The 27,963-nt window shown below is 52.7% G+C and overlaps 2 protein-coding genes across 2 annotated transcripts; one reads left to right on the top strand and one right to left on the bottom strand.

The window, feature by feature from the left end:
* Positions 1-2,244, top strand: TUBB4B (tubulin beta 4B class IVb). Its single transcript, XM_075905283.2, has 4 exons — positions 1-272; positions 394-502; positions 582-692; positions 1,026-2,244. The coding sequence occupies exons 1-4, from the start codon at positions 216-218 to the stop codon at positions 2,084-2,086; spliced, it is 1,338 nt and encodes a 445-aa protein (XP_075761398.1). The 5' UTR covers positions 1-215; the 3' UTR covers positions 2,087-2,244.
* Positions 2,134-27,682, bottom strand: CIMIP2A (ciliary microtubule inner protein 2A). The gene is made up of 7 exons (XM_025184999.3): positions 27,535-27,682; positions 22,962-23,176; positions 20,358-20,734; positions 16,183-16,300; positions 15,445-15,539; positions 13,525-13,642; positions 2,134-2,322 (listed from the first exon to the last, which is right to left on the bottom strand). The coding sequence occupies exons 1-7, from the start codon at positions 27,588-27,590 to the stop codon at positions 2,237-2,239; spliced, it is 1,065 nt and encodes a 354-aa protein (XP_025040784.1). The 5' UTR covers positions 27,591-27,682; the 3' UTR covers positions 2,134-2,236.
* Between the last annotated feature and the right edge of the window lie 281 nt (positions 27,683-27,963).

The raw sequence follows: 27,963 nt of genomic DNA on the forward strand, positions 1-27,963 counted from the left end.
CCGGGCGGGATCAGAGACTTGATTGACATCGTTGTAACTGACGGGAGGTTCGTATTGGGCTTCGCCTCGCTCTGAGCGGCCATTGGCGGCTGTGGGCGGGAAGGAGCGCTGCGCGCGCAATCCGTTGCTATATAAGCAGTGGCGGTTGGCTGACGCAGCGAGTGTGCCGCGCGCTGCGTGAGTGTCGCCGTTGAAGGGTGTTGCGCGCCGCCGCCATGAGGGAGATCGTGCACCTGCAGGCCGGGCAGTGCGGCAACCAGATCGGGGCCAAGGTCAGTGCTGCCGCCTCGCTCGCGGCGGGCTGGGGGGGCCGGCCGCGCCGCGGGGCGTAACGGCTGCCGGGGGTGGGGGAGGGGCCGGCCCGCCCTGACGCGCCCCGCGTGTCTCTTGCAGTTCTGGGAGGTGATCAGCGACGAGCACGGCATCGACCCCACCGGCACCTACCACGGCGACAGCGACCTGCAGCTGGAGCGCATCAATGTCTACTACAACGAGGCCTCAGGTAGGCCCCGCCCGGCCCCGCGCTCCCCTCCCTTCCCCCGCCCGCCGGCCCCGCGCTCACGCGCCTCCCTCCCTTGCAGGTGGCAAGTACGTGCCGCGCGCCGTGCTGGTGGACCTGGAGCCGGGCACGATGGACTCGGTGCGCTCCGGCCCCTTCGGCCAGATCTTCCGGCCCGACAACTTCGTTTTCGGTGAGTCGGGGGGAGCGGCGCGTTGCTCCCTGGCCCTTGCCAGAGGCGCTGCGCGGTGGAAGGCGGTTGTGAGCCCACCATGAACCCTTCTGCCCGCAGCAGGGCGGTAACCGGCACTGCCCGCTAATCAGACTGCTTTGCAGCCCGTTCCTGGGTAAAGGGGGCTGTTCGTTTTTACAAGTAGAAAGCAAACTAGTAGCAAATTGTTTAAAATGAGTGGCATTACCTGAGAAGGGGGGAGAAGGTTGTGGATTGTCAGGGTATAACATTTGGGGCTCATCCTGCATATTACTTGCAAGGAAATGGTTTGATGTGGACATGACTTTCTTCCAGGTCAGAGTGGAGCAGGAAACAACTGGGCAAAGGGCCACTACACAGAAGGTGCAGAATTGGTTGACTCTGTATTAGATGTTGTAAGGAAAGAAGCAGAAAGCTGTGATTGTCTTCAGGGCTTTCAGCTTACCCACTCCCTTGGTGGGGGCACTGGCTCTGGCATGGGCACCCTCTTAATCAGCAAGATTCGTGAAGAGTATCCGGACAGGATCATGAACACTTTCAGTGTTGTACCATCTCCCAAAGTATCGGACACTGTAGTGGAGCCCTACAATGCCACTCTTTCTGTACACCAACTTGTAGAAAACACAGACGAAACCTATTGTATTGATAATGAAGCACTATATGACATCTGTTTCAGAACCCTTAAGTTAACTACTCCAACATATGGTGATCTGAACCATTTGGTTTCAGCAACCATGAGTGGAGTTACCACCTGCTTGCGTTTTCCAGGTCAGCTTAATGCTGACTTGCGTAAACTAGCAGTTAACATGGTTCCCTTCCCCCGTTTGCACTTTTTTATGCCTGGCTTTGCTCCACTCACCAGCCGTGGGAGCCAGCAATATCGTGCTTTAACTGTACCAGAGCTCACACAGCAGATGTTTGATGCAAAGAACATGATGGCTGCATGTGACCCACGTCATGGCCGCTACCTTACTGTAGCTGCAGTTTTCAGAGGCCGCATGTCCATGAAAGAGGTAGACGAACAAATGCTTAACGTACAAAACAAGAACAGCAGCTACTTTGTTGAATGGATTCCCAATAATGTTAAAACTGCTGTCTGTGATATCCCACCCCGGGGCTTGAAAATGTCTGCTACATTCATTGGTAACAGTACAGCTATCCAGGAGCTATTCAAGCGCATTTCTGAGCAATTCACTGCGATGTTTCGCCGAAAGGCTTTCTTACATTGGTACACTGGAGAGGGCATGGATGAGATGGAGTTCACTGAAGCTGAGAGCAATATGAATGACCTGGTATCTGAGTATCAGCAGTACCAGGATGCTACAGCTGAGGAGGAGGGGGAGTTTGAGGAGGAAGCTGAGGAAGAGGCAGCATAAAAATCTGTCTGCTAGCTACTGTAAATTATGTTTAAAGCTGTATGAACTCCCTTCAGAAACTTGTCTTTATTGATGTCTGTGTACCTTCCACTGCTGTTTCCTGGTGACTTCATGTTGAATGCTGTATAGACACCGCAATTAAAGCATTTTTCACTGCGTGCATTTTTGCGTGTGCATTTTCTGGTAGACTTTGCGGGTACTGTTGCCAAATGTTAAGGCGTAGCTGTGTCTGAGGGCTAGAAAACAAAATTTATAATTAAACATTTTCCATCTCAAGTTGCAGTAAACTTACTGAATATTCTGTACACTGGAACATTTACTGCATAATTGATGAATGGCTGCAAAATACAGGTTTGTACTCAACTTGCATAGTCCCCATGGTGTGCTGCAAGGATCTTGTATTTGAAAGCAAGTTTTAAATACAAGTAGTTTCAATTTTTGCAGGTTTGCTGGATGGTGGTCTGAGGGTGGGAAGAAGCTGCTGCTTTAAAGGAGAAGGCCAGAAATTTCTTTGGCTTGCTGGTAATGCCCAAGATTCAAATCAGTTTCGGGTTGGGGAAGCCTGGGTTAGTCCAGTGCTCAAGGAAAAACAAGATCCCTGCCCTATGGGGGTGAGGTGCCTAGTTAACATGTAGGTGCTTAAGGTGCAAATTTATGTGACAAGGATATTTACAAAAATTACTTGGCTGCCATGGAATCCTCTAGCTTTCTAAACCGGGGCCCCTTACATTTTTGCTGTAGATGTTTCCTGGGCAGCCCTACAATAAAAACACTGCAGCATCTGTCACTAGGTGTGCCTCCCACAAAAGTGCTAGCTTTTTCAGCATGAGAAGTTGGCCTCAAACATAGCAGTCTACAGTGAGGATTAGGTTGGTTTAACTTGGTTGGGGTGGTTTTTTAAAACACCTGTGTGGTAATGTTATACCAGCCTGGTTTCCTAGTCTAATCCTGACCGAGGTTTCTGCTTTGGGGTAGGAAGCAGGTGTGAAAGGGCCAGAGCAATTCACAAGAGGGAAGCAAGTATTCCACCATCTAACTTCTATGGACCCTAAAGTGATACTTCTATGTTGTATAACTCCATACAATGTAGTTGGGGGTAGATGGCACACTCAACTTTAAGCCCAGTGTTCAAGGGAGATAAGTGGTAGCCTTACAGCTCTAGCTCCATTTCTGCCTGCTGGAGCTAAGAGCTGGTGTATAGTCCCTCTGCTTCAAGGTGGGCCAGCTACAACAGGAAAGGCTAATAGAACTATACCTCAAAATAGCCTCTAGGATTAGGGCAGGGGGTGTACAGAGTCAAATTTCTTTGCAGGGAGGGCTAAGACTAACGGAATCTTTCATAACTCACATACCCTAGCCAATATGCTAAAGGAGCTTAGGCAAATTGTTTCTTGCAGAGGAAGTGCTACTCTAGGAGAGGGATCACAGTTGCAAATCCTAAATGAGAGGCAAGAACCCCCTGAAAAGTGTGGGACTTAGCAGCCTCCTACCACCTAGACACTATTGGTAGTTGAGATGGTGCTGTTTTGTGAATCCCAATGATTTTTTCAGCTGCCTCAGGCCCCTAGTACTTTGAGCCTTCCTTGGCACTAGGTAACTCCTGTAGATCTCTGAGCGGCAGAGCTTTTTGGAGGGAAATGCTAACACTTCTAAATTCAGTGTCTAATTTCCCTTTTGATGCTTGAGGAGTTTGTTTCCTTGGCTCTGTTTCCCCTTCTGAGGCATTTGTTGGAGTTAGTGCCTCTGTAGGCTGTTCTGGGCTCAGCTCTGGCCCTGGAAACCCAACAGCAAAAGGAAAGGTCTGTGTACCCTGCCACTCTCCTGGATGGGCTGGGAGTGGGGTGTCACTGTGGGCCTCCCTTTCTCCACACAAGAAAGGTAGAGGGGATTGGAGAAATTGGCTGTGGGGCAAGTTCCTCACCTAGGTGGAAGATGGCACCTAGGTCCTGACAGCCTGCAGCAGAGTCCATGCTTCTGCCTGCAGAGCTCTCTTGCAACCTCCTCCCTCTCCTTGGGCCATTGAGAAAGGGCACTGAATACAGCATGGGCACTTCCTGCTCTGGTCTGTGGGCCAAGCGCCCACCCTGCTGTCACCACTTGAACAACAGCTGCTCCGGCCGTGCTACTCCAATCCCTGGTTGGGGCCTCCTTGGGAAACAGACTCATCTGGCTCGTGTGGATCCCATGCCAGGAAGAGGGGTGAGGTTTTTGGAGCGCTCATCCTTGTACCTTCCTTCAGCAGCCCAGAAGATTCCATGGAGGGAAGGGAGGCAGAGGACAGAGATCATAACTGCATGAGATACTCTGGAGCACTGGCTCAGGCTAATTTTGGCCCCTGCTCTGAAGCAGAACTATGGGGGTGAACTCAGAGGGGAAATTAAAGCAGCACTTTCCCCCTTCTGATGCTCAGAGCGCAACAGGACAGAGCCATGCAGGAAAGAAGCCCATGGGTGTGCTGATTCTTCTAGCCACACATGCAGGGAACTAAAAATGCCCACGGTCTAAACCAGAGTTGGTGAATCAATCTGTGAAACACACACTAAAAATAAAGAGTAGACTTTCACACACCATCTAGCGCAACGGCGTAAGAAGTCTGCAGGAGTTCTAGACAAGGTTCGGTATTATGCCTCATTCCTGCTTCTTGAGGAAATATAAGAGGGATGGGTATTTCCTAACATCTAAATGCAGTGATTTGCAGTGACAGGTCTGCATAGCCTAGGGGTACACAGAGGCTGTCCAGGAGGTACAGTAACAATTTGCCTAGTTTTACAGCAAGCCCCATAAAAAGCACTAGCGAAGGCAGTGCCAACTACAGTTTCATACTGACAATGACTGCTCTGTAGACTATACACTGAAATATAAGCATAAACCAGTAGGCATACAAATCCTGTACTTACAAGGTAATCATGGGAAAGTAAAGCAATTTGTCAGTAATGGGGGGTTGTGACACTTTTTGTACTTTACATTAGGTCTTAATTTATAAGCATGTTGTTTCTAAGTGGGGTGAAATGGGGACGGGGTAAGCAAGACAAATCAGTCTCCTAAAAGGGGTACAGTCATCTGGAAAGGTTGAGACCCGTGGTCTAAAAGCATTGGGGTGCTGCGACTGCAAGTCACCACTCACCAGCCCTCCTTCCCTGAGGTCAAGGGTGAGGAACCTTTTTTGGGCCAGGGGCTGCTGACCCACAGAAAAATCAGTCAGGGGTTGCACATGAGTGCAAAAAAACAAAACAAAACCAATCACGGATGTGACCCCCAGACCAGAGCCTAGGGGGGCCCAGGCTAGTAGATTGTGTGTGCTCCACCCCACGATGGGACAGTGGGAGAGCTGGAGTGCCAGCATGGGCTCTCCAATGCAGGGGGGGCCCTGAGCCTTGGGGGCCAGATCCAAGCAAGCTAGGGGCTGCATCCAGTCCCTGGGCCTTAGGTCCCCCACCCCTGCCTTGGGGCCTTGCCCCATGAAGGCAAGAGGAACAGCAGCACAGATGCAGAAAAAACAGGCAGTAAGAGTTTCCTGGCTCACCATGCCTTTCTGGTCTCTAAGGCCACAAGGTCCCTCAGTCTAAATTCAAACTATCATCACTGTCAAGGGTAAACTTGGCTGTCTTGCCTACTTCCAGGGTTCAGCATTTTTAGCTGAGGGAGAAATTTCCTGAAAGAGCGACTTCCTCTATCCAAGTAGGCAAGTCCAAGTAGCTATCACCTCAGCCACCTCCCTTAGGTGTGAACATTCTCAGGGGCATGAGATCAATGAAACCAACTATATACATGTATATGAACGGTCCGTCATCTGCTTCTTTTGCATGCTGCCTCAAAGGCTGACCCCAGACAGGGGCAGTATGGTCCCTTATGGCCATCAGCGTCTCAGAAAAGAAAGCGCACAAATCAGTTTGCATAAGCTGACCTGATTTTAATAATACGAAGTTAAATAATCTGTTATAACCTTTTGCTTGAGTTATATTCTTGATGCTCAACGGCTGTTATAATTTGGTGCTTTCAGCTAACCAAAAGGATAGACTGTATACGTATGTTAAGCAGTTATATAGCTTAATACACATTATTAGATTCTTAATGTTTACATTTTGTGTCATGTTAGAAAATGGCACAAGGACCAGTACTGGGACAAATGCTGTTCAGAATATTCATAAATTATCTGGAAAAGCAGGTGAACAGTGAGGTGGCAACATTTGCAGAGAACACACAATTACTCAGGCTAGCTAAGTCCAAAGCTGACCACAGAGTTACAAGTCAATCTCACAAAACTGGGCAACAAAATGGCAGATTAAAATAAAGTAAAATGCAAAGTAATGCACATTGGAAAACAGAATCCAACTGTACATACAAAGCGACAGGGTCTAAATTAGCTGTTTCCACGCAATGAAGAGCTCTTGGCCCCATCATAGATAGTTGCATGAAAACTTCTGCTCAATGTGCAGAGCCAGTCAAGAAAGCAAACAATGTTAGGAACCGTTGGGAAAGGGATACATAAGACAGTAAATAACAATGCTGCTGCATACATCCAGGGTATGCCCACACCTTGACTACTGCAGAACAATTCTGGTTGCCCTGTCTAAAAAAATATAACATTAGAAATGGAAAATGTACTGAGAAGGGCAACAAAAATGTTTTAAGGGTCTGAAACAGCATTTGTATGAGGAGAGATTAAAAAGACTGGGGCTCTTCAGTATGGAAGAGACGACTAATTGGCCAGAGGGTAGCGGTCTTACAAAGCTTAAGGGTGGACAAAGTGAATAAAGAACAGTCAATTACGCTTTGTAGAACACAAGAAGCAGGGATCACGCAGTGAACTGACTAGGCAGCAGGTTTTAAACAAACAAAAAGAAATACTTCATACAACACAAAGCCATTGCCACTGAATGCTGTGGCAGCCAAAAGGATAACTGGGTTAAAATAAAAGATTTAGATCTGTTCATGGAAGATCGGTCTTTCAATGGTTAATAGCCAAGACAGTCAGGAATATAACTCCAGGGGAGCCTGTGTGGCAGAGCTCTGGACATACCCCACTGGGTCCAGTGCTTCCTGGTGGATTTTTGGGATGCCTCAGGGGCTCACAGTGACCCTCCCACTGTCTCTTGCTTCTCTCAGAGGTGAGAGTTCCCCACTTCATAAGCCATTTTCTTCCTAGGCCAGTCACTACTTTGAAGGGGAAAACCCTTCCATGGTCCAAAAGTCCCTCCTGCCCATAGCAGCCCACCGGGTGTGGGAAGGGTTGGGGGAACCCAGTGCTACCCACTTACTCTGGGTTCCGGCCCAGCGCCTTAGGTAGCGGCCACTAGTGGGGCTCCTGCCCTTATCCCCACAGAATAGCAGCCTCTCCCTGGGCCACATCTCCAACTGCTCCCACAGTACCATCACCTAGCCCACTGGGTGAGACCATCTCCCAGTTGTAGCCCACCGTGCTGTCCCCCGCCTTCCCTAAGGGGAAGCATTTTATAGTGGACCCACTGGTCCTAAGTGGCTGCAGGTGTCTCATTAGCCTGCTGCTGCAGGCTGGCTCTTAAAGAGCCCCAGGTGCCTGCCTGTCTTAATTGCTGGGCAGCAGTCTGGCAGTCTATGCAGGGAACAGGAATCTGCTCTCCCAACTCCCTGGCTATGTCTACACTCTCAGCTTCTTGCGCAAGTACAGCTATTCTTGCGCAAGAATCCACAGCACATCCACACTGCCCACCTCTTGCGCAAGGAAATGTATAGTACTGCGTGGTAAGAGAGGGCTTCTTGCACAAGTGCTATGCTCTTTTTTATCAGATGTAAGCCCTCTTCATAGAATTGTAGGACTGGAAGGGACCTCGAGAGGTCATCGAGTCTAGTCCCCTGCCCTCATGGCAGGACCAAATACTGTCTAGACCATCCCTGATAGACATTTATCTAACCTACTCTGAAATATCTCCAGAGATGGAGATTCCACAACCTCCCTGGGCAATTTATTCCAGTGTTTGACCACCCTGACAGTTAGGAACTTTTTCCTAATGTCCAACCTAAACCTCCCCTGCTGCAGTTTAAGCCCATTGCCTCTTGTTCTATCCTCAGAGGCCAAGATGAACACGTTTTCTCCCTCCTCCTTATGACACCCTTTCAGATATCTGAAAACTGCTATCATGTCCCCCCTCAATCTTGCGCAAGAAGGCCGTGTGGACGCTTGGCAGGGATTTCTTGTGCAAGAAAGCCCTATGGATAAAATGGCCATCAGAGCTTTCTTGCTCAAGAGAGCGTCCACGCTGCCATGGGCGCTCTTGCACAAAAGCACAGCTCGCACATGGCAGTGTGGATGTTTTCTTGCACGAGAACCCTTGCACAAGATGTTCTTGCGCAAGAAGCTGCCAGTGTAGACATAGCCCCTGTGTACCTGCCCTCCACTCAGCTCCCACAGCCCGCTGCCTTGGGTCTGCCCTCCTGTGACTGCAACATGCTGGATCATTTGATAACAACTCTTCTGTTCATTCCCTCTGAAGCACTTGCCATTGGTTACTCCAGGATGACCATTGATCTGCCCTGGTATGGCCAGGCTTATGTTCAGATGATTAATTTTCTGCTTTCCCTTCATAACCTAGGCACTTTACAGGGCCTACAGCATAGGAAGTTCCAGAACGTGTGTACCATTTGGGATCAGTGTGGAGGGAACATTGTTTCCACTTCACACTTACCAGAATGGAGTCGGCTGTGTGCTTTGAGACCATAATTCAGAGTCTAAGTCTTAGCTGCAGGGCAACAAATGTGCACTTAGCTCATCCTCCATGAAATTCAACACAACTCCTGCCTGTCATGTAAGGGACCTGCCTGTACGTACCAGTGGTGAAGCCCCTTTCAGTAAGACACAACCCAGCACCCAAACTGACCATGTCTCAGATTTCTCCACTGAGCCTCTCACACATATGAATTCCTCAGCTGCCAGGTCTTTGCCAGCCTTGCCTCTTTTTAGCAGATGCTGTTGCCAACTTGTAGCCCAGGCCCATTGCTGAATTTTTCTCTTTGCACCCTGTTTCCGGAACCATCAATACTTCCCAGCCAGTGCCCCTGTTGTAGTCCCTGGAATCTGTTCTATAGTGATAGCAAGCCAGTTGCGTAGCTGTTGGTTATTGCTTGTCTCTGCTTGAAAACATGAGATGATCCTTATGCAATATGTGGCCACATACTGACCCTTGACGTTTCTGGCAGTCACAGTCTCTTGTATTTGCAGCTGGAAATTTGGGCCTGCTTTTTCTTCTCTCTGCCTTGTGCTTATTTTTTCCCTGTGTCTATGCTGCTCTCTCATAAGAATGGCCAAACTGGGTTCCATCTAGCCCAGTATCCTGTCTGTCTTCCAACAGTGGCCAATGCAGGCGCCCCAGAGGGAATGAACAGAACAGGGAATCATCAAGTGATTAATCCCCTGTTGCTCATTCCCAGCTTCTGGCAGAAGCTAAGGAGACCATTCCTGCCCATCCTGTCTAATAGCCATTGATGGACCTGTCCTCCATGAACTTATCTAGGTCTTTTTCAAACCCTGTTAAAGTCCTGATCTTCATAATATCATCTGGCAAGGAGTTCCACAGGTTGTGCATTGTTTGAAAAAATATTTCCTTTTGTTTTAAACCTGCTACCTATTCATTTCATTTGGTGACCCCTAGTTTTGTGCTATGGGAACAAGTAAATAACTTTTCCTTATTCACTTTCTCCACACCTGTCATAATTGTATCGATCTCTATTCTATCCCGCCTTAATCTCCTCTTTTCTTAGCTGAAAACTCTCACTCTCTCATGGTTCCTTTTCTCCTGCTCCCCTATAAGCATGGGGGAAGCTTTCAGTTTTCATCCACAACGGGAGAGGAGAAAGGCTCCTGCTCATTGTGAATGTGGGGCTGGAGGGCTGAAAGGAGGGATTGGGGGTGCTACTAAGGCTCCGGGGGGAGGGTGTGGCAGATCGCTTCATGCTGGGAAGGGGCACTGCAGCACTTCCTAAGTGGGATGTGCCTGGTGCTCCTCCCTTTGGGCTGCATGCTGATGCTCCCTGCCCAGGTGCTGCTGCCCTGTCCCACACCCTGGCAGCTGGTGGTCCTGCCCCAAGCCAGGTGTCTCTTCCAGGACCCTCAGTGGCTGGAAAGTGGGCAGAAGAGAACTCTTCCTACTTGCTCGCCAGTGCCCAGCCCGATCTCGTGTGCCACGGCGGCTACGCCAGCCCCTCCTGGTCCTGCTCTCGCCTGTGTGAGATACTTTGGGGGCAGAAAACAGCATCAGCCCCCCCCCCCCACTATTTCCATTCTGGGGGCCCCTCCAGCTCAGTTCTTGTGCCCAAGCTGCAGTGCAGTCTCCTCTGCTTACAGGGGCACACGCAGCTGTTGGATTTACACATCAGGAATGCCCTTGGATTCCTCGTGGACCCCGAGCTCTCTGCACACAACGTGTGTCCAGCTGGCTGGGAGACTGGCTGCCCCCGTCCTTGCGGGTGATGCCTTAGCTGGAGTAATAACCACGTGTGCTGCCGCTCAGCCGTACAGCAGCAATGCACTCCAGCTGGCCGTGAAGATACCAACCCTGGGGATACCCGCTATATGGCAGAAGTGTCCGGGGCAGGGGCTGCGGTCAATCACTCCTTCCCTTTGGCACAGCAGAATTCCCTCCAAGACAGGAAAACATTCCCTGGGCAGGAACCAGTTTTTGCTGAGAGCCCAGCCCGAGGCGGTGGAATCAGCTCCTGCACAGTCTAAGAACGCACTGTTACCCCTGCCTCGGCTTCAGGAGGGAGGAAGTCCCTTGACAGCGTGGTCAAGGCCGGGTGAAACGGAAGCACGAAGCTGGAGGCTGGATGCTGAGGTGGCAGAGCAGACCTGTGTGCTGGACTCCATGGACAGATCACTTCTGGGGCAGGAAAACAATTGCCCAGGAAAGAAACAAAGCCAAAACGGGGCCTCCTCACTCCTTCAGGGACCATGGACAAGATCTAAACTAGGCATGGCAATGGGGAGATGACTGGATGATTAACCAGTAAGCCTGGGCTTCTCAGTTAAGCCTGTCGACTGCTCGCATTCCCCCCTTGCTGCCTCTGCATCAAATGCAGTGGGGGGGGGGGGAAGTGGGAGCTCATGCCCCCCTCACTCCTGCACTACTGCCTCTGCTAGAGAGGAAGCAGCACAGAGGGCGAGGGGGGCAGGTGGGAGCAGATACACGTGAGGAGCTGGCTCTGTGGACCCACCTGCCCCCTCCTGCACTGTTGCCTCTATCAAAGGCTGTTCTGTGGCAGCAACCCCTGTCCATGAGGGGTCTGAGCACCCCGTGGACAGATGCTGCTCCAGCATCCCATGGACAGGGGCTGCTGCCACCCCACACTGTGACAGGGGGCTCTCCAGGAGTCAGGCCAGAGCACGCAGGCTGCCGGCCCCTCACCTGGGGACTATCGAATAGTTGTGTAACCACTAAAATTAGACGTAGTTACACAACTATTCAATTACACACTATCTACCATCCCTAATACATACACCCTGTGAGCGCAGGCAGCTGGCAGATCTCAGCGATGCCCATGGGACAGTCATTGAGCCGGAGGTATGAGCACTGAGAGGGAGTCTGTAATCCAGGGATTAGGGCAGCACCCCTCTCACAGCCTCTCCTCGTGGCTAGTTTCCGCGGCTCCTGGCCAAGTCTTTGGGGGTGGTGTTCTAAGGCACCTGTCTTTGCTATAAAAACAAGATTCTCCCTAAGGAAGGTAGCCTAGTATCTTGCCATGTTATTTTTAGTAGCGGGTCTCCAGTGGCCTCTTCCTGGCCAAAGCTCATAACCAGGACTTGATTATCATCCTTGTTTACCTGCCAGCTGCCTCTGACTGTGGTGTCCATGCTCTCCTTGAAATCTTGGCTTTGCGACTCTGCACACTGGTCCTCCTACCTCTCTACCTGCTCCCTCAGCATCTCTATGGGAAGAGCTTCCTCGTTCCTCCCTCCAGGCTTCAGGGGGCGTTCCACTGGCCTCCGTCCTTCGTTCCATCCTCTTCTCCTAGTTCCCTGCATTTTGTCTTTGGGGAATCTCATTCACAAATCAAAACAGAGCTGACTGTGATGACAGCTCTCAGCTTCCTTCTGGGCCGGTCTCTTTTGCCTTAAACAAACGCCTGTCCATCTCCTTGTGCATGCCCAGCCATCAATCCAATCGCAACTCGGCCAACACAGAGTCATTCGTCTGCCCTCTAAGTTCCTGTGGCTGATGCTGCCATCCTCCTTTCACCTTAGCAATGCCTCTAGGGCCTCACTCCCAGGCCCCGTGTAAACGCTGCCACTGGCTCGCATGAGAGCCAGTCTTTCTTCGCCATCTAGTTACAGCTTGTGATGGCGCGTCGGGGTTTCCCCTCTCCTGCACCCCCGGAGTGGCACGAACAGACTCCGCCAGCCAGTAGGATTGAGGGAGTTTATTGCTTCTCCAGGATACAGCACAGCACAGATATAATCTGGTTACAAGAACAGGGGCTAGGAGGCCTCAGGGCCCCCCCTTGAGATGGGGGGTGTCTGGACCCTACAAATCCAGCCCCCTCCCTAGCCCCTTCTGCCCTGCTTCCCAGACAGAAACTGACTCTCCTCCAGCCCTGCCCCCTACACAGGGGTTCGTCTCCACCTTCCTCCCTTTGTGTCTCTCCCTGGGAGGCGACCTGTCGGACAGGTTGGGAGACCCTGGCCTAGTGACTCATCCGCTGTCCTGTTGGGCTGTGCTGCAAACAGCCACCAGTGGAGGTCACCCACTGCCCAAGCCCAGCAACCAGCAAGGCACCCCCATAGCACACTGGGTTATAGAGCAGACAGCACGCCCCCACTATGTCACACAGCTTTTGTCCAGCCTCTCATTTCAGTTAGACGACTACAACATCCTCATCTCTGGCCTTGACAAATGCAGGCTTGCCCGACGTATCCATTCACAACACCTCTCACATATTCCCTGAGCCAGGACATTTCCACCCCTCCATTGGTTCCTCAAACACAAACCAATCGTATTAATTCACAGGGGCCTTTCTCCAAACTACCCAGCTCTGCCTAGTCGCTATCAAGACGGTGACTCCTGATTCTGCTCTGCCTGGGACAGCTATTTATTACATTTTAAAAGACGCACTGAAGCGCGATTCTTGTGCTGCTCTTCATGGTTGGAAGGGGTTTCCCGTAAACATCTGCAAACATTCCTCCTTCAAAACTCACCTTTGCAGCGATAAGGCAACAGGTGTGCTGTGTCCCTGTCCTGTCATGAGCAGAACTGACTCGTTCTTTCTTTGAGCTTCTCTCATCTGTTGGTTGCATCCTGCTCTTGACTCTTGTCAGATTTAGATTGCAGCTTCTGCCAGATGGACCATCTCTTTGTTTGTGGAGGCCCAGAACAATGGGTTTGCGTGAGTGTCCAGGATTCAGGCTACCACGTATAAATAATTATTAAAATAATCTCAGTGATTCATGTTTGCTCAGACAGTCCACTTACTTGGTACAAAGCCTGTGTAGAAAGGCATCAGTCCAGCGCTGGTGTAAATTTTATTATTAGGCCAATATGTCTGTGGTAGTCTCTTACCAAAGTTCCACACTGGGTTTCTTAACATAGACTGAAAGAACAAAGAGGAGCTTTTATTTTCAAGCACAAAGTGTTGCAGCACAAATTTATGCAAGTGTTACCCACACATTTACAACAAACAAAAAACTGAAACTAATGCAAGGTCAGATTGGGAGCTGATGCTGGGACACTAGACACAGCTGGACTGCAGCGAGAGGGACGCCCGGCTCGCCAGGGTACAGCCAGACAGCAGCGAGAGGGACGCCCGGCTCGCCAGGGTACAGCCAGACAGCAGCGAGAGGGACGCCCAGCTCGCCAGGGCACAGCCGGACAGCAGCGAGAGGGACGCCCGGCTCGCCAGGCCACAGCCGGACAGCAGCGAGAGGGACGCCCGGCTCACCAGGCCACAGCCGGACAGCAGCGAGAGGGACGCCCGGCTCGCCAGGCCACAGCCGGACAGCAGCGAGAGGGACGCCCGGCTCGCCAGGGCACAGCCGGACAGCAGCGAGAGGGACGCCCGGCTCGCCAGGGCACAGCCGGACAGCAGCGAGAGGGACGCCCGGCTCGCCAGGCCACAGCCGGACAGCAGCGAGAGGGACGCCCGGCTCGCCAGGCCACAGCCGGACAGCAGCGAGAGGGATGTCTGGCTTGCCAGGGCACAGCCGGACAGCAGCGAGAGGGATGCCCGGCTCTCCAGGGCACAGCCGGACAGCAGCAGTCAAGTCACAGATGGATTACAATGACGAGCTGCACCACGCTGTGCCACTGTTTCTCCCAACCAACTCTGCAGGGGCGGAAGCCCCAGCAACACAACAGTCGTCTGCTGAAAAGCATGTCACTGGTTTTCTTTGGGCAGCTTGGAGCGCTCATCCTCCCTGGACAGGCAGTGAGCCCCCTTCTTCCCTTCCCCTCCCTCCCCCAGCCATAGGCAGGGGAAGGGCATCCCCAGCATTTTGTATGGCAGCCAGCATTACTCGGCTTTGAGGTGTAGCTGCAGACATGCTTTTCCCAGGGCTCCCCTCTGCCCAGTGTCTCCAGTTCTGGCTTTTGGAGCAAAGGAAGGGAGAGGGATCGGAGCCGCACGGCCCTTGAATCACCAGGGAGGGACTAGGAGGAGCAAAGGGAATGTGCGCAGTGCTAGCGTACACTGCCAGGCAGAGCGAGCGGCGAGCGGGATGCACGCCCGCCTGGCGGAATACGCATCTGCACCTGCAGCTCAAAGAAGGACCCCGATTCACTGGTGTTACAGCAGCTCTGATCACATGTTCAAAAACCCGCCGTCTCATTTCCACCTGAGTAACCGACATGCAAAGAAGCACCCGACAGTCACTTTAGGGGGCGGCCAGATTCAGGCACGAGCATTTCCTCAGGGACGGGTTCTGAATCCTACTCTCGTTTATCACCGGCATGTGATGGAGGGCACTGCCAAGGTAACCAACACGCTCCACACACGCGCCAGACTCAGGGAGTCAGATGCTCTCACTTGTGGACAGCCCCCTTGGCCCTGGGCTTCTCTGTTGCGCCTCCAGAAGCAGCCCTTCTAGGAGAGCGCTGAAGTGACTGTGAGATTCACAGACTCGAGGGCCTTTGTGGAGCCTGGAAGCTTGTCTGTACAGCCACAGAGCTTGGCCCCCTGAGATATTATCCAGTCACCTTGCGTGTTCAATCCAGAACCACCGTCCCTTTGCTCAGCTGATAAATGAGGAATGGAGCGGCTTTCCAGTCCATTGCTATCAGGTACAGCAAATGACAGATCTTCAGCCAAGCCTTTAGGGGCACGTTCTCTGTTACAGCAAAGACTCCCAGTGAGATCTGGGTGCAGGCCTACATCAGTGTGCCAATGCCCTCATTTACCTGATTTCTGTCAAATTCATTCATGGCATCGTTCACGCCCTGGAGGTAGTTCACACCCATGATCCAGGTGAAGCGCGGTACGAATCCAGTGTAGCCTTTGGGTGAAGACAAGAGAGCACATTTACTGCCCGAGAACACGCCGGTGCCCTCTGCACGGAGCCCTGCGTGAGCAGGCGCAGGTGGGACATTAGGGGTGTGTCTAGACTACAGGGTTTTGTCGACAGAAGTGGACTTTTGTCGACAAAACTATACTTGCGTCCACTCTACCGCTGAGTTCTGTCGACATAACGTCGACAGAACTCAGCAGTTTTGTTGACGCTGGTAAACCTCATTTTACGAGGCATAACGCCTTTGTCGACAGAGTTTCTGTCGACAGAAGGTGTTATTGCATGTAAACTGTCCTTTGCGTCTACACTACCATGTCGACAAAGCAGCTTGCTTTGTCGACAGAACTCAATGTAGTCTAGACGCTCTTTGTCGACAGAAGTTTTGTCGACAGTATCTGTCAACAAAACTTCTGTCGACAGACGCCTGTAGTCTAGACGTACCCTAGCTGTGCATGCTAAACGGCCTATTTTAGGCAAATTCCCATTTTTTTAAACCAACTGTAGATTACATTTTAAACTCAGATAGTTCCCACCCTATGGCCTTTTGGAAACATGGCTTCTGTCCTTCTTGCAGTGAATCGGCAGAGTAGCTGCTTGGGCCAGCCCGGCACTGGGCCTCGTCCTCACCTACCTGAAATGGCTTTCCGTTGGATAAGGTTTGGGGCGTCCAGTTTGGGGAGAATATTGTATCTGCTCACATCCACCGTCTCAGTCATGGCAGGCAAAGGCACCCCCTCTATCCTGACTGGCTAAAAACCAAAGCAAAACAAGGGCCCATGAAATCGTCCTGCCCCAGGTCTCTTCTGCTCCCAGCATGGCCAGAGCCAACAGCTCACATCAGCTGCCTCCAGTTTTAAGCCTTTACTGTTGCTTTAACACGTGGACGCCTCTGAGCCCCTCTTGTGGAGTCACTAGCATGGCAGAGCCGCTGGCGAGACAGGGCAGATTTTCAAAAGTTCAGCTGAGAATAATGGATGCGGGTAAGTGCTGAAATCTGTTGAAAATCTGTCCTGTAATCCAGTGCTTAGAACAAGGGACAAGGTTGCAGGACTCCTGGGGTCTACAACCAATACTGCTACTGGCGTGCATGGGAAAATCGCCTCGGCTCAGCCTTCGCCAGATTGACACAAGCCTGACTGACTGTCCCCTTCAAGGAATCCTTCCCACGCATTGCCAGGAATAGCCTCTCCCGTAGCGGGCTGGTGCCGGGGATTCAAAGGAATACAACGCAGCAAAGTCTCGGCTCGCTCCCTAAAACCAGCAGCAGAGCCGATTAGATACAGACAGGATACGTCGACACAGCAACCTCCCCTCCCTGGAGCAGCGAGTCTCAGAGGCCTGGTCAGTTAACCTGGGCTCTTGCTCCAGGGCTGAAGCTAGCCGTGTCCCTGTCCAGGCTGTGAGACCTGGCAAGCAGAGACGGTCTCAGAGCCTGGGCTCAGCCCCAGCCTGAACAGCTGTTTTTAGCCCCCTCACACAAGCCCTGGGCGGCTGGCTGGCAGTTGACTTCTGGCTCCAAGACACACGGCCATGGGGGTGTGGCTGCTAGGCGGACGTACCCGCTGCAAACAGATCTTCCTTGCTAGTCCTGAGCAGAGCTGCCCCGTAATGAATGACTTTGCTCAGGGGACTTGCCCGATTCGCTCCTGCAGGGTGAGAGACCAGAGACTTTTTTTTTCCAAAGAAGGAACAAAAGGCAAAAACCATTTACAGAGAAACAGGAAGTGGTTCAAAAAACCAAAATGCGGGCATGGAAAAGTCTCCTGCATGCCCACCCTGCAGTTCTGTGCCAGGAGTTTGCTTCACGCTCATGCACCTCCAGACTGCTGGTGTCACTCGGAAAATTCCACGGTGGCCAATGGTAACACAGCCTGACTGTTTCCTGAGGGCCATGTGCACAGCCAGAGAGTGCCAGCGTAATACTGACACATCCCCCGCACCGCCCCGGGCCCAAGTAACTGCACTGGGGAGGCCACTAGTACAGTGATTCCTCATTTCACACTATAGGTATGTTTCAGAAAATGATCGTGTTAAGTGAAAACGTGTTATGCGGGGTCAATTTTCCCATTGAAAATGGAGAAGGTGGGGGTTGCGTTTCAAGCGGGGGTGTCTGTTGGGACCGGGACATAAGGTTGAGGGAGAAAAGGGACTGGGTTACAGCAGGGAGGGGAGGGGTTTGGCTCTGGGGAAGGGAAGGGGAGGAGAGGGGAGGGGGATTGGGTTGGGAGTATGCCCCTGTGACGGGTCTGCCAGGACCCGCACTGCGTCCAGCGAGGGGGGTCAGTGGGGAACGGTGCAGCGAGCAGCGAACCCTCCGCCCCGCATTGCAGGGAGGCGGGGGAAGCCCCACGCAGCCACCAGCAACGGGCCGGCTGGGGAAACCATGTTATTCTGGGGATGGGCGTGTCATTCAAAAAATGTTCCCTAAAAAAAAATCGTGTTAAGCGGGCACGTGTTAAATGAGGAACTACTGTGGCCCTGCCCTGCTCCTCCCCTCCTCCTCGGTTCTGCTCCCACTTCGCCTCTTCCTTGAGGCCCCAACTTCACTCCACCTTCCCCCCAAAACCCTGTCCTGACTCCGCCTCCTCCCCCCAGGCCTCACGCCCACCCCACCTTCCCCCCAGCACCCTGCCCTGTCTCCTCCCCTAGGCCTCACGCCCGCCCCACCTTCCCCCCAGCACCCTACCCTGACTCCTCCCCCCAGGCCTCACTCCCGCCCCACCTTCCCCCCAGCACCCTGCCCTGTCTCCTCCCCTAGGCCTCACGCCCGCCCCACCTTCCCCCAGCACCCTACCCTGACTCCTCCCCCCAGGCCTCACTCCCGCCCCACCTTCCCCCCCAACACCCTGTCCTGACTCCGCCTCCTCCCCCCAGGCCTCACGCCCGCCCCACCTTCCCCCCAGCACCCTGCCCTGACTCCTCCCCCCAGGCCTCACGCCCGCCCCACCTTCCCCCCAGCACCCTGCCCTGACTCCTCCCCCCCTCACGCCCGCCCCACCTTCCCCCCACGCCCTGCCCCCCCCCACCTTCCCCCCAGCACCCTACCCTGACTCCTCCCCCCAGGCCTCACCCCCGCCCCACCTCCCCCCCCAACACCCTGTCCTGACCCCATGTCTTCCCCCTGAGGTACTTTTAAAAGTGGTGGCCCCTGGGCCTTCCCCTTTCCCAGCCCTTGGCATAGATTTCAGCTCCATAGATTTCAGTGCGAGGATGCAGTCTGAGCTCCTGCCTGACACAGGCCAGCAGCCTGCCCCCAAATGATCCAGTCACCTCTCGGCCTTCTCTTGGCTAAGCTGAAGAGAGTAATTACAGATTTGCTGGGCTGGAGAGAGGGTAAAAATAACTCTGCAGCTCAGTGCTTAGGGCCCAGGAGCTGGAGGGACCCTCGGCGTCCAGTCTCGGCTTCAAGGAAGATTTAGTTCTAGTAGCAAGTGCGACCGTGGCAGCAAATGAGAGCGAGGGGACGAGCCTTCCTCAGTGCGCCGTGGCTTGGGCAGTTAGGACACGCCCACGGAGAGGACAGAACGGGGTCCAGGTCTCTGCTTCACATCAGACAGATTTGAAACCATCTAGGGGAATGCCCTGGCCTATGGGCTACAGTGGGGACTGCTCCATGACTCGGGGGAAGGGGCTGACCTGGCAATCGGCACCTGTCTCGTAGCTGAGACTCCTGACCGGGAGGGAGGTGCCTAAATCCACCTGTGGCTCCGCCCCCTGCCCCGGTGCCGTCGTGAGGAGCGTGGTGGGTGCGCTCTCGCGGCCTGCGCTCTGACATTGACCATTGCATCCACTCACCACCGTCTGGGGGGATTCTCCATCACTGAGAGCTCCTAGATAAAGGCTGGATGTTTTTCTAGATCTGCTCTAGCACCCAGAGGTGGTTGGGCTCGATGCAGGACTCCCTGGGGTAGGTTCTGCGGCCTGTGCCTCGTGGGAGGTCAGACTAGAGCAGGGCCCCGGGGGCCACAATGATACTCACAGCACATGCCGAGGGCCACTACTCAAGAGGGGGTGCATAGACATGCAAATATATGCAAATAGCTTCTTTCACACTGACGGGCATAAATGCAAAGATTAAGGCAAGACACACAACACGCAGGCCCCATTTAAGTCCGTTCTGCTGACATTACTGAAATGCAACAGTTACCCCATTTCCACCCACATGACAGCACTTGGAACGAGCACTGACAGTCCAGGAATTGAACTTCTAAAAGACCATCCTGCTGACTCGCCGCTGTGGGGCGTGTTCCCGGTGGAGGCCATGTTCAAAGGGTCCGACCCGAGGGCCGCGCGTCGAGTAGCCCTGGACTAGGTGATCCTAGGGGGCCATTGCAGCATTAAGGTCTATGAATCTGTGAACTGTAGAGAGGCACCGAACTCTCCTCCTCCCCACAGACCTGGGCACTAGCATTCCAGCTCCCCTCTCCTGCAGGCAGCGCCTGGTAATGCCAGAATCGCAGGGAGCTCTGCCCACGCTCAGGAACCTCTGCTGCATTTGCACCATGGCAGGGTGAACTCCTCAGCACCCATCGGCGCAGCAGCAGGTCCCTCTCCACACACAGTGTGCGAGCAGCAAGAGCCTTGGTGTGCACAGACCTGGGCAGAGAACTCCACTGTTAGCCACCCCTGGGTGCTGGAGGTACGGCAGGGACTCCCATGCACACAGGCCTGGGGCGTGGCAGACTGGCACACAGCCCTTCTCCAAGGCTGCACCAAGCCAGCGTGACCCAGATCACTCCCTGGGTCAAGCCACCGGAACACAGCAAACTTCTCCAAGCCCGCCCTCTCCCACCCTGGCCCACCTACCTGTGTGGTTCCGCGCAGGCAGGGGGTGCTCCTCCATCCCTGCCCACATGCCAGGGCAATGTCAGGATGGCAGGGTCCGTGGCTCTTTTGCTGCCCACATGCCAGGGCAATGTCAGGCTGGCACGGTGCTGGCCTCTCCTCCGGCTCAGGTGCCAGGGGCGTGCCAGCAGGCGGGGACGGACTCTTCCATCCATGCCCACAAGCCAGTCGGATGCCAGGGTGGCAGGGGGTATATTTTCTCTGCTCACTTTGTGTGTCTGTGTCTGCCCATGACGGTGGTCCCTTTGCCGGCAGTAGCATTAGCAGCGGGGCTCTCGAGCCAGTGGCGGGTGTTGGCTGGCATGTTCCGAACTGGGCATTTTGGTAGGGGGTGAACCCTGTAAAAGAGAACAAGCCAAGCACATGCATGGGGCCCTACATGACTCATGGCCTTTTCTGTGCTTTTACCATGTGCTATGCAGCACCCATGGGGGAGACCAGGGTTTCTCAAACTGGGGGTCCTGACCCACATGGGACTTGCTGGGGGGGCAGGGAGCCATCGTTACATCTGTGCAGCCTTCGGAGCTGGGTGTCTACAGAGCAAGGCTGCTGGCCAGGTGCCCTGCTCTGAAAGTAACCGTGGCAATATACTTACACATCGGCACTGGTGCCTTCAGAGCGGGGTGCCGGAGAGTAGTGGCCAGAGAGGCCAACAGACTTCGCCAGGCCCTGGGCAAGGTGGAGGGGGCCTGGCTCCGAGCCCCGAGAAGGGACAGGGCCTCAGGTGGAAGGGGGCAGAGCCTTCCCAGCCAGCCCTGCCTGGGGCTCTGGCAGCAATTTAAAGGACTTTGAGCTTCAGCTGCTACTGCAGGAGGGGTGGCAGCAGCTGGGAGACTCAGGCCATTTGAAATTGCTGAGCCCCAGTGTGCACCCCCCACATGTTGGTGACTCTGGTGGTGGCTGTTGATTGAGGGCCCAGCTCTGCAGGCAACAGCACATGAATACGGATAACACCACCATGCCCTGCCCCCCTTACTTCTGTGCTGCTGCTGGCTGTCGCTCTGCCTTCAGAGCTGGGCTCCCAGCCAGCTGCTGCAGCTGCCCAGCTCTGTAGGCAGCAGCCCCAGCAAGGGATCAGTATCACAGCGCCCCCCTACAGTAACCTTGCAGACTCCCCCAACTCCTTTTTGGGTCAGGACCCTGCAGTTACAACACTGTTCAATTTCAGATTTAAATAACCAAAATCAGGAAAGGTATGAATTTAAAAATCCTTCGGCTGTGGAATTGACCCAAACGGACCATGAGTTCAGCAGGGCCCCGTGCAGGAATACGTAGGTGGAAGCAATATGAGGAAGGAGAGTGCCCGTTTCAAGGTCTGTTCCTTTGCCCTGTGAGCACCGCGGAGGGGTCCCCGCTGCGCCCAGAGAACAGACCCATCAGAAGCTGCCTCATTCACTGAAGCAGTGCTGAAGAGCCAGGAGCAGGTTGAGGCATGTGAGATCCAAGACCCTCAGGGGTCCCCCAATCCGACCCATTACAACACCCTAGCTAGCGCAGTCTCATTCCTTAGGGCCTTCACCACAGAGAAACCAAAGAGCCTGGAGTGTAAATTCATAACTTTTCTGGACACAAAAAAAGTCATGGACTGAATGAGATGCTGGATTTAGGGCTTATGGCAACAACCCAGCGCCCACTGCCCATCATTTTTAATGGTGAGAAATTAACTAGGAGCAACTTACCAAGAGTTCTGGTGGGTTCTTCTGCTAATCTGAGCAACAAAGAGGGTCTTTCTAAAAGCTTCGGTCTGGGAGTTATTTGGGGGGAGTTCTGGGGCCGGTGTTATACAGAAGGTCAGATCAGAGGATCACAGTGGTTCCTTCTGGTCTCACAATGTATGAAAAAGGGCTGGGGCCATGGTGCAGCAGCCTGGCCTTCTGAATGGCCAGGAAGGATCAGGGCTGGAGTTGGGCGGAGCGTGGCTCAAGGGGCGGGGTCTCAGGCAGAAGGGACAGGGCTTTAGCTGCCTTCCCCAGCTGGGCCTTCACCCACCACCCATGGACACGTGTTGTCCTCCCTTGGCAACAGGAGAACGAGAGGTCCATCGAATGGGGAGGGGGAATCTTAGACGGTGTGATAATCCAGCCTGACATCCTGCATAGCACAGACCAAGAACAGCCTGGAAGCAAGTGGATCTTTTAGAAAAATGTCCCATCTTGATTTAAAAATTGCTCGTGACCCTTGAGAAGTTGTTCCAATAGCTAATTACCCTCCCTGTTCGATCCCAAGCCAGTGCCTCTCTCTGGGTCTATATTGCTGCCTCTACTGTTCTGTTTCTGACATAGGCTCTACGGCTCATTCAGTGTCAGTTTCACAGAGTTTAAATCCAGAAGGGCCACTGGATCCTCTAGTCTGATTGCTGGTACATCACAGCCATCAACACCACCAGCCTCTGCAATGAGACCCAAAGGAGACTAATCATGAAGCTGCGACTGTTCCATGGAAACGTGTTCCCACGGGTCCAAATACCATAAACACAAACCCAGGTCACCTAGGTGAGACTCCGACTTCAGCCGGCGGAACGTCCTGTTACGTGCATGTTTGCACAAAGTCCTGAGTTTCACTCACCACTGTATCCGGGAAAGTAACTGTAGTTCTGATCGAGCATCTGGGTTGAAGGATGGTTTGTTCCACTAAAGTCCTCTATGAACCGTGGCTTCCCCAGAGGTGCGAGCACAGAACAAGGGCTCTTCCGCACACTCGGGTCTGTCAGCAGGCGGGAGGTGGTTTTGCCGTAGGTTTCTCCAATCTGGTAGCGGATCTGAGGGTAGAACCCCTCGTAGCTGAGGAGGGAATCACAGGCTGGGGCTTACTGGTTTGGCAGCGACAAACGTTTCAGCAGATGAACAGAACAATTTGTTTCCCTGTGACGGCTGCATGTATCCCAAAGAGTGCGAGGCGGGGTCGTGTGAGTTCAAGCGTGCGGGATGCGCCAGTAAGATGCGTATGGATCAGAATATGCACATGCCCACACGTTGCTGTGAAAAGCCCCGTGTGCCTATTGAACGTGGGGGCGGGGGTGGGGGTGGGGGAGGCTTTCTCGGGGAGGCCAGAATTCTAAGTTGCCTTGTTAGGCTCTCGCAGCTAGAGAGAAAAGTGCAGCTACTAAACTGGGTGTCAACTCCTCAGCACTGCAGTCTGTTAGCTGGCCCAACCAACTGCTTAGGACTCTGCCAGCCCTTGCCTGGCCCTTGGATGTAAGATCTGGGGACCAGTTGATCTGGGGTAAGTGACTAGTCTCTCAGGACTGGAAGCAACCAGGATTGTGATGGACTCAGACCCTAAAACTTCTTTTCCAGCTGCCCCTCCAAACCAGGGCTGTCCTCCACACCCTGGGGTCCTTGGCCCCTTCCTTCAGGGGCAGCCCCACCAAAAGACCCAGGCCTCTGCTTTCCTATTCCTTGTGTTAAGGAGTTGAGGCCCCTCCCTACCAACCCCTGCTCAGACTTAAGGACAAAAGATTGTTGACCAGTGGCTCATCTAGAAGTTGCCAGTAACACCCTCCATGTCTCCCATTCACACATTTGAAACTCACAAAGTATCCCCCCTCCATGTGTCTAATTTTACACACACAAATGACACATACAACAGAGTAAGAGACACAGAACCAGCAGATCATGACATGAAGATCAATGGGTTACATGAAATAATTCGCTCAAACCACCTTTGAGTTATGTATAGTCATGTTCATGAATCCATTTCATAAAGCATGGGGGAGGGGGGTCCGTCACAGGGATATCTTGTGATTTCAGTGTAAGTGACCATGTATCACAAAGTCTAGTTTGCCCAGGTGGCAGCATAGACTGGAGAGCCCCAAGGGAATATCTGTGACCCCAGAGTAAGGCTGTTACAGTGACCTAGGAGTCTGCATTTGTTAGCGGATTAGTCAGGTCTAATTTAACATGCCACTAGTTTGGGGTGTCTGCCCGGTTTTCACGTCTTCATGGTCGTGCGCCCCTCCAGACGGCCTGACACTCCGGTTTGGGTTTGCGATCGCAGCCTGTAAGAACAGCGAATACTGGACACTCTCCAAATGCTCTGGGTTTACTTGTGGTCTCAAAATGAACAAAAAGAGCTTTTTACCTTTAAACAATTCCTGCCCTTCTGCTATAAGAAGGGGATTTCAAAAGACTCCAGTAACATGCTGTAAAAATACATAAGTGATTTGTGTTTCAAGGAAAAGTTCTAGGAAGATACAGTCTAGTAGGGAGTTAAATCAGACTAACACGGCTACATTTCTATCACTATTCTAGTAGGGAGTTAAGGACACCGAGTGTACAGACAGATGCCAATAGCAAGTTGCTCTTAACAGCCCATGGTCACACTGTAACAACAACTAGAACCAAAGTTTGCTGCAACAAACAGAATTGTAACCAAGTAGCAAGTGAATTGCTCACAGGGCGCCTGGCACCTCCGCTGAGTTGGCATTTCAGATATTTGTGTTACTATGGCTCAGTTCACTAGACCACGAAGAAAATCATTTTGTGTTGGCGCTTTTGTTCAGAGCCAACGTGTGACTACACGGTTTGTTTGCTCCTTTGCCTCAAGCAATCCTGTGTCTCTAAGGCCCGTTACAAGATTAGAAAACGTCTTCAGGTGAATGACTCAAGGAGCTGAATCCATTTAACTTAACAAAGAGAAGGTTAAAGGTGATTTGATCACAGCATATGTACCTGGGAGCTTGGACTCTATGAAATATTACAAATAAATGTTAAGCTGAGCTTAACTACAACAAACAAAGACAAAACCTGACAATACGCCACTCGAGGACATCTTTAGTAACAAACAAAACCCAGACAATTCCTATCCTATAGCAACACATATCACACACCAAAAGGTTAATTCCACTCTCTGATGTGTGTTCATGATGACAGTCTTTAATTACGTGATTAATCACACACTGGTTTTGCCACTGGACTCTGGCAATAATTACTAAAGTGGGAAAGATTCCAAAGGTGGACACATTCAGTAACTCGGATATGAAAGGAGTGTAGAAAGATGCTGAAAATAGCCTGCTCCGCAATCTGGCAGAGCGTCTACTCCCATCCTTCCCCAACACAGACGCCGCCCCAACAGCACCCACGGGCAGAGCTGCAATCAGCACCTTTGCGTGTGCGGACAAGAACAGGGACAGTACTTCAGCAGCGGTTGCACCAGCACCAAATGCGGAGGTCCCATAACGTACCGTCTTATACTTGAGAGTCCCCTAGTTATGCATCCAGATAGCACATTAGCCCTTGGCCACAGCACCACAGAGCCTTCGTGTCCAGCTACTTGTCCACTTTTCAGAGTCACTGCTGCCCGGGATAGAGTCCACATCCTGTAAGTGGGACTTACGTGCATTGTTCCTAGACGTAGAATTCCACGTTTGTTCATATTGCAATACATATTGTTTGCTTGGCACCTCGCTTACCAAATCACCGAATCATAGAAAACTAGGGTTGGAAGAGACCTCAGGAGCCATCGAGTCCAGCCCCTGCCCAAAGCAGGACCAACCCCAACGCAATCAGCCCAGCCAGGGCTCTGTCCAGCTGGGACTTAAACACCTCTAGGGATGGAGATTCCACCCCCTCCCCAGGGAACCCAGCCCAGGGCGTCCCCACCCCCATAGGGAAAGAGTTTTTCCTAATCTCCAACCTAGACCTCCCCCACTGCCACTTGAGCCCATTGCTCCTTGTTCTGTCACCACTGAGACCAGCCTCTCTCCAGCCTCTTTGGAACCCCCCCTTGTGTAGTTGCAGGCTGCATCAAATCCCCCCTCACTCTGCTCTTCTGCAGACTAAACAAACCCAAATCGCTCAGCCTCTCTGCATAGGCCATGTGCTCCAGCCCCCTCAATCATTTTGGTTGCCCTTCACTGGACCCTTTCCAATGCGTCCACGTCCTTTCTGTAGTGGGGGGCCCAGAACTGGACACAATACTCCAGATGTGGCCTCCCCAGAGTTGAATAAAGGGGAATAATCACTTCTCTAGATCTGCTGGCAATGCTCCTCCTCATGCACCCTATTACGGCGCTAGTCTGCTTGGCTACACGGACACACTGTTGACTCAGAGCCAGGTTCTCATCCACTGGAATCCCCAGGGCCTTTTCTGCCGAACTGCTGCTTAGCCAGTCGGTCCCCAGCCTGTAGCAATCCCCTATTCCTATGCACAGGGTCCATGTCCAGCCAGTCCCAGTTCCCCTCCTTCCAGATCCTGATCAAATCTGTCTCCTCCCCATCCCCCTATTTCTCCTGCCCTTCCTTGTTTCCAGTCCCACCTTCCTTGCCCAGCCTGTCCACATCTATTCCCAGTCCCTAGTCACGTCCCCCATGCTCCTTGTCCTCAATCGAGAGCAGCAGAGTTAGACTCCATGCTTTCATGTCGTGGTTCTGTCTCTGGCCCAGCCCAGACCCGCAATTAAAGGGACAGACCAGACCAGCCTGCTCAGTGCAGGGGAAGGCTGCAAAGCTCCAGCACGTGTAACCTGCAGGTTTTCAAAGTCTTCTGACTTGGTCAAAGGGATGGGAAAAGGAATTTCACACCCGGCTCCAAAGCATAGAGCAGTAGGCTCTAAAAGAAAGAGACACCAGAATTTACTGTGGGCAAAACCTTTTTCCTCAGCTCGGTTCTTGGAAACACATGGACCATTTGGGTGGAAGATCGCCGAAGCAAATCCCAAAACAGATGCCCTGCATGGAAAACTCCAGCCCAGACAATGAAAGTCATGAGCTATTGAAAATAGTGTCTAATGAAAGGACGTGTCAGGCAACCCTACTAAGATCTGCAAGCAGCCCCATCTACAACATGCATGTGCATTAAACCCCCCCTCCCAGCCAGGCATACACACGTGCATACTGCACACCCGAAAGCCATGTTAAAAGAACGTTGACGTTGCAAAGTCCAGCTCTCCCAGGCTAGGAAATGCCAGACCTCACTTCATTCTCTAGCATGTTATAGCACCTTTAACTACATCAGGCACTAATGTTCCCCTGCCTCGGTCAGTGCACTTTTAAATGGAGAGTTTAATTCTATCAGGATAAAGATCACAATTCGTGTGAACACATCCCACCGCCCTGCCCCCCCCCCCCCCCCTGCCCTCCATTACAGCAAGTTCCTTCCTCCACTAAGTGCTAAGTTCCCTGTGCGAGGCAGAACTCACCCCGGGATGTAGTAAGGGTCAGGGGTGAAGAGGCTGCTTTTCGGTGGGTCACTCATGGTTGCTCCGCATCGGTACTTGGGTCTTCAACTTACAAGGGGCAGCTTCAGATACAGGGTGAGGCCAAGGCAACTGAGTTGCCTTGGCAACCATTGTGAAGATGCCACAGCAGCAGCAGAGCCAGAAAATTTAATAGACTCATTGCACTTCACACCACACGAAGCCCTGAACTCACCACTTGTCTGTGTAGGTTGATCCAGACAACGGGCCAAGCACAGCCGTGACCCGAGGGTCAGGCCAGGATGATGAACAGAAGGGCTTTCCTTAGATTTGACCACCTTACTTGTGTTAGTGTAACGGGCAAAGCCCCTGAACACCGCTGTAGGCACAGTTTAACACCTTTAAAGTTGTGCTAGCAGGTTGTGTAGTAGC

The sequence above is a fragment of the Pelodiscus sinensis genome, chromosome 23 (assembly GCF_052426305.1).
Source record: "Pelodiscus sinensis isolate ZL-2025 chromosome 23, ASM5242630v1, whole genome shotgun sequence".
Taxonomy (NCBI): domain Eukaryota; kingdom Metazoa; phylum Chordata; order Testudines; family Trionychidae; genus Pelodiscus; species Pelodiscus sinensis.